Source organism: Pleurodeles waltl, chromosome 11 (genome assembly GCF_031143425.1).
Source record: "Pleurodeles waltl isolate 20211129_DDA chromosome 11, aPleWal1.hap1.20221129, whole genome shotgun sequence".
Taxonomy (NCBI): Eukaryota; Metazoa; Chordata; class Amphibia; order Caudata; family Salamandridae; genus Pleurodeles; species Pleurodeles waltl.
Genome location: NC_090450.1, coordinates 246,444,088 through 246,453,794, shown reverse-complemented (window position 1 = coordinate 246,453,794; position 9,707 = coordinate 246,444,088). Strand labels below are relative to the sequence as shown.

At 41.3% G+C, this 9,707-nt stretch overlaps 1 protein-coding gene across 1 annotated transcript in view; it reads left to right on the top strand.

The window, feature by feature from the left end:
• The first annotated feature begins 683 nt into the window (after positions 1–683).
• DOCK10 (dedicator of cytokinesis 10) overlaps positions 684–9,707 on the top strand; it is a 1,618,956-nt gene continuing 1,609,932 nt past the window's right edge. Inside the window, exon 1 of the mRNA XM_069213493.1 lies at positions 684–886. Coding sequence (XP_069069594.1) covers positions 785–886 — 102 coding nt within the window. The 5' untranslated portion in view covers positions 684–784. The remainder of the gene's footprint in view (positions 887–9,707) is intronic.

Genomic DNA, 9,707 nt, shown 5'->3' with positions numbered 1-9,707 from the left:
TATTAAGACATGCATCTTTACTTCGTGGGCACATGGATATACAGACTTGCAAGGAATACTGCCATGAAATTTGTTATTAAGTTGACATCTTTCTAAACATTTAAACTATACTGACACTTTTTCTGTCACTGTTAACAGTGGCACAAAAGAAGGGCTGAAGGAATATGTATGTTGTTTAAAGCAAATATTGACATTTCCTGAGGAAGTTGCTTGAGATGAGAACCCAAGTGATTTATCCAAGCACAAGAAAGTTTTCTGCTAAACACCCTCTGACTAGGACTGACATATAGGACAATCTGGCAGTGCCGTGAGAGCAGGTCTGATAGCCCTTTTTTGGCTATCTGTGGACATGTTTTATGGTCTGGTGGGCTTGTTTTTTAACTATTGAGTTCCATGATATTAACACAAACAGTGCAATACTTAGCTTGTCATCACAGTTTCAAAACTGCCTCGATTTGAAAATGTGGGTCTCTTTTCCAACTGTGATGGGGGTCACTTTCATTTTAGTGCCCGTGTCTACTTTCTGCCTCAGTCGGACCCTGACGTCGTGAGCAATAAAGTCATTTCAGTTTTTAAAGGGTGTTGCAAAAATGTTTCTTGCACTTCCGAGATAAACAGCTTGACTTCCTGAAAGCTATTGGTGGTTAGAAGGGCAAGCAAGAACCGTGGCGTGGTGAAACTATATCAAGTGCACGGTGGAGGCGGGAAGTCGCTGGTCTGTGTTTTTCTCTTTCGTTCGCTGGGGTTCTAACAGAAAGAGCTGGCGAAAGCCATCCGGGTGGACATGGAGACAACCCGGAGATTCACTAAGAGCCTGCGGCGACCAGGTACTGCAGCGGAGATCAGACACTCCGCCTCTATAGCTGTAAAAAACCCGAAGCACCCGGTAAGTGCATCAGCTGCTTCAAATAACCTCCCTCCAAGTTCACGGTCCGTGTGAAAGTGCTTTCAGGAGCGAGTCACAATCCATTCTAATTGGCCGGGCTTCAGTTTTGTGCAGTGGATATGGATTTTCTCCCTGAGTTTGAAAAGAAATGTTACATTTTTGAACAGCACTTCACACTTGCACTTTTGCCCTAGTATTTTTTAATGTATAGCCTTACGAGACAGATGCTGCAACCGCCTTCCACAGGCACTAAAATGTTGTGGCTTTGAAAGAAACAGAAAAGAAAGAACCGAGCAGTATCAAACACTTACTACCTAATTGATTCACACATTCCAACGCCTGTCAACAGTAAAAAAGAAATTACAAACACGGAGAAAATAATGTTCTCATTAATTTACACGGGAGTCACGACTTTGTAAGTAGGTGAAAGCTAAAATATGACAATCTTTTGCAGCAGTCAAAAATCGGATGTATTAGCATGTATGATAAACAAAGCATTTTTTCATTTACATTGGGAGACGCCATCTAAATCAACAGTGTTAATTCGCTTGTTTTGTTCCCGGTGAACGAAGCATTCGAATTAAGTTTTCATCGCTTTCACTTGCATTTCGCATTATTTGTATGCTCTGAACATCATTTGCAACTTGGTGTTGTTTGCCATTTTCCTCCAGAGAACCAGGGACTTCACCGTTGGCTTTTGTTTACTTCAGACACAAGTTAGTGCGGGCTAGTCGAGGGTGATTTCCATGGGAAAGGCCATGGCTTGCCTGCTAACAGCGTAAGCAGGCAGTTGTGACATGAGAGTGCCATTTTTTTAAACGTGTGACTCAGCATGTCGCGTTTTGAGAGGTACCGAGAGCTGCTGATACAATAGTGCATGTAATGAACTTTAGCCAATGCTGATTAACTCACCATTGCATTTTCATAAATATAACATTTACAAATACTATTACTAACTTGTCAGTGTGAACCCCCAAAGCCACTAAACTAACCTAAGCTTGGTAACTATGGCACAGAGCAGACAGGCTTAATTTAGGGCAGTGTAGAGTATTTATCGTGTACTTAAATAGTAATAAGGTCAAAACACCAAACCACAAAAATTCCAAATTGAATTGTAAAAATTGACTACATTTTAATAAAAACAATGGGACCAAAACAAGAAGACTTGAGTGAGGGGAAAGAGAGATTTTAATTGTTAAAGATTTAGATGAAAATTCTGTCATAAAGCACTGAGCGCCAATGATAGTCTATGGAAGTGATAGACAGGGACCTAGGCACCATTTCATGCCAATAGTGACTGAGCATGGGTCAGATACACCAAGAGGGTTCGTCCCAGTCACAGATTCAGATTTTGGGCCTGGTTGAGATCTTGGTGGAGGGGAATACTGGATCACAAGTGTGACGGATATCCCGTCTGCTGTATTACGATCCCATTATATCCTATAGGGATTGTAAAATGGCTTATGGGATATCCGTCACTTTTGTGGTAGAGTATTCCCTCCACTGAAATCAAAATCAGGCCCACAGTATTTTATATAGCTCAAAATCCTCTAGTGAGGCAAGCCTGAAGGTGGATTTGAGTAAGCTGCATTGAAATAATACACTTTTGCCACCAGGCCCCACTGACAGCTGCAGAGGTCTTATAAGTCCAAAAAGTTCAACAGTCCAACTTTTCAGTGTTTTTGGAACAGCCACTTCTCATCATTGTCAAGGAAACTTTGAGTGATATGGGCAAACCTTGCCTGTGGTACAGCCCTAATGAGGCCTGTCAGAACTTCTCGAAACTGGAACTTACTAAGTGTTACAGGGCCCACAAGTGGATGTCTCCTTTAATGAATTCCTCACTAGATAATTTGACCTTAAGATTTCTAGGCATGAAGGATTATTGTAGAAAGGACTGCCCCCTGGACGAAATCCAACCGGGTTTAGCCAGGAAGCTATACATACAGTTTAGGCACGTCTCCCTACCTTTGCGTTCATTCACCAGTAGTTGGAGTAACTGGAGCCACACACCTGATAAGGCGTGTCCCTCCTGTGGCCAAGCAGATGAAACAGAGGCTCATGTCCGCTTTTTTGTCCTGTTTACAAGAAACCTAGGGGCATATTTAAGAAAAGTGGCGCTGCACACAGTTAGAGTAGTAAATTAATGTAATCCCCAAAAGGTGGGAATAAATCCTTTGTTCATATAGGATTTGATTATGGTTAAATCTTCATAGGAAGATATGGAAGAGTCAAGTTACTCTTAACTTAATGTTGGGCTTTGTGTTAATATCTGACTTATAATGCTCTAAGTAAGCAAGCATAAGAAGCAAGTCCAACCCTCCATAAGATGATATGTTTGCTCCCGCCCTCAGGGAAATTGACAAAATGGGTAGTTTTACAGTGGGATTTTTCAAATGTAGTTATGAAAAGACTGTAGGTTTTATAGCTTGCTGTGAAGAGAAACCTAAGTACTATCTAACTTTCTCAGGGTTTGGTGGAGTATTCATTAGCTTTATTTCAACAGTAGCAATAATATTCTTGTCCGTAGGTATTGTATGTTTTGTGCAGCTCTACCAGGCCTCCTCTATGGAAGGAGGACCTGCAGAAGCAGGTCTTTGTTCTGTGTACTTCATGCTTAGCCTTTTCCTTTAACTTTCCAATGATCCATACCATACATAACAATGGCAAATAATGTAAATAAACAGTGTTATAGTTGATGAATAATTATTGAAGACAGATGCATTGTTTGTAAAATAATAATCAGTTGATTTCTTAAATGCTCTGTGAAGTGTTGGCACCTTAGATACTTTCTCAGGAAATGCCGAGAGTTTATAATTTAAATACAATATTTAGATACCAATGGGAAAAAGTATGCTAGAAAGTAATAACCAGTCAGTCAGCCACAAATTTAAACAAGTGCATGTTTTTTGTATTATGTATTTCATTTCCTTAGTAACAGATATTTACAACAGCTTGGTTTAAAGGTGTATGCATTCCACAAATGTTTTGCATCCCAAATCATTCAAGTTTATGTTATGTAGCAGATGTGAAATAAATATAAATACAGCTTGCAGAAAGAACCACCATTCTAACATCCTGATAAGTACTCTGGAATAGTGAGTGGGATATCTCAATCAATGTTATTCTATATTGAATACATATAGCCTGATATAGGGTTTATCGGACAGGTTACTCCATCACAAATGTGACAGATATCCCATCAGGCATATTACAAGTGTATCACATCCAATGTCACTGGAAATATGGCGGATGGGAGATGTGTCACATTTGTGGGGAAGCAACCCATCCACCAAGCTATAAATTAGGCCTTTAATGCCCTTTCTGAGTCACAGGCTTTACTACACCCTTGCCCAAACATGATATTACGTGCCTTCAGGCCTTCACAATATCGTTTCAGAATTAGAGAGGTTTTCCTACATGGGGCCCCAAATATCCCATGGTGCATCACCAAGACTTGAAGAGATGAGTAAGTCTTAACAGTATCACCACAGGCAACGGCGTGTTGTAACCGGTCCCTTTGCCTTCAGCGGGACTAGGGAGGACAACATTCATCTTTGTCTTTGCCACATGGTGTTAAGCTAACAATGAGAACCCTGGTTGTCAGTCGTCAGACTGGCCATAGAGTGTCACTCAATAGTAATTTGTCTAATTCTTAATTTTGGATTGATGATTGACTTGGATGCCGTATCAGTTGAAAAAAGCACACATTTGGGTTTGAATATCTATTACAAGTAGGGCTTACTATTGGATCGAGTCTACGTAGAATGTATTACAATGGATTTAATAATTTAATATGTAGCAGTTTCTAACTATAATTTGTGGTCAGTGAACAATAGTTCAACAACATTGTTATCTATGCAGAGAAAGATGCATTTTCAGAAAATACAGAATTTCAAATGTATAAGTGCTAACGTTTACAATGCCACATTTCATTCAAATCATATTTATTACATGGATTGCTCTCTGTGATGGATAAATAGTATTGAATGTTACATCAAACAATTCCTAGCATTTAAGTATTAATTATGAAGTGTCACCCTACCTTGGCCATTTTCATCATAGGGATATTTGCGTTCAACCCTATATCTATGACATTCTGCCTTACTGTCCTCACATCGTGTATTGCGACAGAACATTTTCAAACAAATATTTTAGTTCTGATAACATGTTGGCTCTCATAAGGTCTGGGTACATTTTATGAACATTTATAACCTAATAGATCATCGTGATCGTACTATCTTAATTAAAACCCATCTGCTAAGGCTGCAGACATTTCAGATCAAAATCCTGTAGACAGGCTCGAGAAGGAACTAGTGTGGTTCATATTTAGTACTCAACTATATTCAAAGCTTGCTAAGCCCCTTTACGTTTCTTTTCATTCAGAGGTTAACCTCTTATGAGCAGACAGATGATTTTTGCGATGAGCTGACGAGAGTGGGCAAGAGTGCTGAAATGCACTGCCTAGGTTCCTATTATGCTGCAATAAAAGTAAGCTCTTTTGTTTCTGTACCCAAGACTCATGACATTTTGCCGTTCCTTAGGTTGTCTTCAAGGTGTCTGGCAGAGCATAGGTTCAGAAAGGGAGTGTTGGAATAGCAGTAAGAGAATGTTGGGCCCACATGACTTAATGTTGTTGGGCTGTTATCCCCTATTATTCAATTAATACACCATAAGCTATACTAGGATTGTCCAATAAGTTAAGGGCTAGCCACAGATCCATAGAAAATGTGGAACAGTTGCTCGTTCTTGTTTCCGACCTCATGCAAGGTCCAGAAAGGTAGGTGTTGAACCAATAACCCAATTAAGATTTGTCAACAGGGCACCCTTTATTGGTGAATGGTGTATGTGACTGTGGAAGACAAACAAGCAAGACATGTAGAGACCCTGTTTGAAAAAAGGCCTATTAGTCTACTTAGAAAGCTCATTGTAATAACTCTTATAGGAGGCTGGCCTTGTTTGTAGTGGGTACTAGGTCCAGTTATCCCTTATTAGTGAAATTTTATTTATGGTTCTTACTTGCCTTCTCATTAAATTAGAATTTTGGAACATCAATTTGATCATGGGTAAAATGTATTTTCACATCGATGGCTGCTTAGTTGCATACTGGAAAGATACAAAATAGCTACTGGCTGAATGGAATTTTCACGCTGCTGTTGGACCCACGGGCTGACTCAGTCTGATGTTGGCTAACGTTTGCAAACATGCATAACGATGCATGGTATCCTAGTGCTGATTTATAGAAAAACTCACTCTTTTTGTCTTATCACAAATGTGTTCACCTGAATGTCAAGTAGGCAAGGACATTTATCAGGCATAACCCCTTTTAACCTGAATCAGGTATATCATTTCAAAAGGAGGGTTTTTGAAAGAGCATAAATGTCCGTAGCAGAGGTTTAACTTGTATGGTGACAGGCATATCTTCACATACATTAGGAGCTACTACTGTCTCTTGGGGACTGCAAATGTATTCTCTGCTGGTATCCTGATTATTTCAATGTAGGTTTGGTGTTGTTGCACTACAGGCTGTGGAGGCCTCCAACTGCCTGATCAGAGTGCCACCCTCCCAAGCCTTCTTGTGGCTTCTCAAGGCTTCGACTTAGAAAGGCGAAGAGGAATTTGTGCACATGCTTTAAGGAAACTGCCTGTACACCTCACTGCTAAGTACTGTCAATGTGCTTTCTGCTGAGGTTCTCTTCTGACAAGACATTCTGCGCAGAGGGAGACTTGGTAGAGATGTCTAAGCCATAATACACTGGAATCTTGCATTTCCAATACAAACATTATGCTGTCACTGTTTATGTATTTTCGCTTTCTTTCATAATTTTTTGCTTCTTTCTTGCCTTCCTTTTTTGTCCTTCTTCCCTTTTGTCGTGCTTTCTTTTTAGGTCTCCCACATGCACTGTTGCAAGATGTATAGTTTACAGTTCAGTGGGCTTCCACCCTGCCCATAGCACACCATCAGTTGTTTTCGTTATCACTTTAATTTACAATCTTTTGATTACTTAGCTCCTGTAGGCTTTCCTCCTTTTCTTGTGTTAGCTCCTCCCTTGAGTATGGACAGAGTATGTGTTCTTCCTTGCCTTTTAGGAGCGCACTAGTTTTTTTTTGTGGGTGTTAATTTTATAAGTATTTCAGTATTGTTCCTGAATGTGCAATGTGTTTTCCTACTTTTTAACACAGAAGCATTGCTTCCTATTTATGTTGCTTTCACCCTGTCTGCCTTCCCTATTGACTCTTAAGTTAGTTACACTTCCAACTGTATTATTCAACGTCCCCAACAAGACTCTAAAGATCTGCTCACTCACTCACTGTGACAAGTCATATTTTATCAAGTCAAGCTATTTTTTTTAGGACCTTCTAGCCCCTTCTGGCGAGCTGACAGAGAACAGGTCAGCCATTAAGTTGAAGGAGCAATAAAAATTCATTTCAATCTTGTTTTTGTCAAATTTGCTTTGTTTTTCAGAGACAGAGGTCAAAAGTCAGTTTCTTTTTTCCTTTTGACTGTAGAGGTCGAGGATTTTGTAAGGTGAACTTTCTGACCTCCTATAAAAAGAGTGAAATTAAAGGCTGTAGGTGTCAGATATTTCCTAATACACAAAATTTAAATAACTCAGTCAACTGTTCAAACATTTCAAAATATCAGTAATTGTGAAAGCCCACTTTTTTTTGTACTTCAGAGTGCTGAAAAAATAATTTAATAAGATGAAAACAAATCGGAACACTTTACTTCGTCATGTGCAAATGATAAATGTTTTCTGAAACCCAATTTTCACAGATTGTTAATATCCTATACTTTTATCTATAAAGCTGCAAGTTAGTGTGAAGGTTTTTGGACTTTTCTTGAAAATTGTCTGTCTGTAAATGACAGTGTGCTACCACATCATGCTTTAGTAATATATTTTCTAAAAGTGACTGTTGAGACATAACCTAAGGAACACTCCTGCCCTTATGACAATGCTATTAGTAAGCTTTTGTTAATCCCCCTCTTCTGTGGAGTCTTGATTCATTGTTAATTTATGACGTAAGTGACACATTTGCAAGTGAAACTCTCCAGTCTATAGTCTTATTGTGCTATTTCATCTTGAGTGTACTGTCTAAAAATATCAACCTTTACCACACCCCTCAGAGTGTCTGCACTTTGTACCGCCACTTCATCTGTGTTCATCTCCTTCACACCTCTTTCACGCCTCACTTAAAGTATTATGCTAGGCAGTTGCACGAGAGCTAATGCAAATTGACCCCCAGCAGCTGCGGTCAGGGCAATGATAACTTTCTAAAAGTTACATTTCTTAGACATTTAATAAAAATCCGACTTTACCGTTACATAGAAGTTTTTTATTAACTATAATAATTTCTGTGAATGGAGTATGAAGCTGCTACAGGTCAAAAGTTATAAGTGTATAAGCTAATCTTTGACTTTTCCTATGTGCCAGCTACAGCCTGACCAGTGACCATGCCTTTTAGGCTACTCACTGGGTGTAGGAAGTTGGCTCTGTATGCACTATTTCAAAGTAAGGAATAGTATGCACAGAGTCCAAGGGTTCCCCTTAGAGGTAAGATAGTGTCAAAAAGAGATAATACTAATGCTCTATTTTGCGGTAGTGTGGTCGAGCAGTAGGCTTATCAAAGGAGTAGTGTTAAGCATTTGTTGTACATACACACAGGCAATAAATGAGGAACACACACTCAGAAACAATTCCAGGCCAATAGGTTTTTGTTATAGAAAAATATATTTTCTTAGTTTATTTTAAGAACCACAGGTTCAAATTCTACATGTAATATATCATTTGAAAGGAATTGCAGGTAAGTACTTTAGGAACTTTGAATAATTACAATAGCATATACTTTTTACATAAAACACATTTAGCTGTTTTAAAAGTGGACACAGTGCAATTTTCACAGTTCCTGGGGGAGGTAAAGTAATGTTAGTTCTTGCAGGTAAGTAAACCACCTACGGCGTTCAAATTGGGGTCCAAGGTAGCCCACCGTTGGGGGGTCAGAGCAACCCCAAAGTTACCACACCAGCAGCTCAGGGCCGGTCAGGTGCAGAGTTCAAAGTGGTGCCCAAAACACATAGGGGGTCATTCTGACCCCCGCCGGCGGTGAAAGCCGCCGGCCTGGCGGGAACCGCCAGAAGACCGTACCGCGGTCAAAAGACCGCGGCGGTCATTCTGACTTTCCCGCTGGGCTGGCGGGTGACCGCCAAAAGGCCGCCCGCCCGCCCAGCGGGAAAGCACCAGCAACGAGGATGCCTGCTCCGAATGGAGCCGGCGGAGTTGCTGGTGTGCGACGGGTGCAGTTGCACCCTTCGCGATTTTCAGTGTCTGCCAAGCAGACACTGAAAATCTCAATGGGGCCCTGTAGGGGGCCCCTGCAGTGCCCATGCCAGTGGCATGGGCACTGCAGGGGCCCCCAGGGGCCCCACGACACCCGTTCCCGCCATCCTGTTTCTGGGGGTGAAAACCGCCAGAAACAGGATGGCGGGAAGGGGGTCGGAATCCCCATTGCCGCCGTGGAGGATTCCCTGGGGCAGCGGGAAACTGGCGGGAAACCGCTGGTTTCCCTTTTCTGACCGCGGCCTTACCGCCGTGGTCAGAATTGCCCCAGAAGCACCGCCAGCCTGTTGGCGGTGCTTCCGCGGCACTCTGCCCTGGCGGTTTTCAACCACCAGGGCAGAATGACCGCCATAGGCTTCAATGGACAGAAGGGGGTGCCCCGGTTCCAGTCTGCCAGCAGGTAAGTACCCGCGTCTTCGGAGGGCAGACCAGGGGGGTTTTGTAGGGCACCGGGGGGGACACAAGCTCACACAAAAAGTACA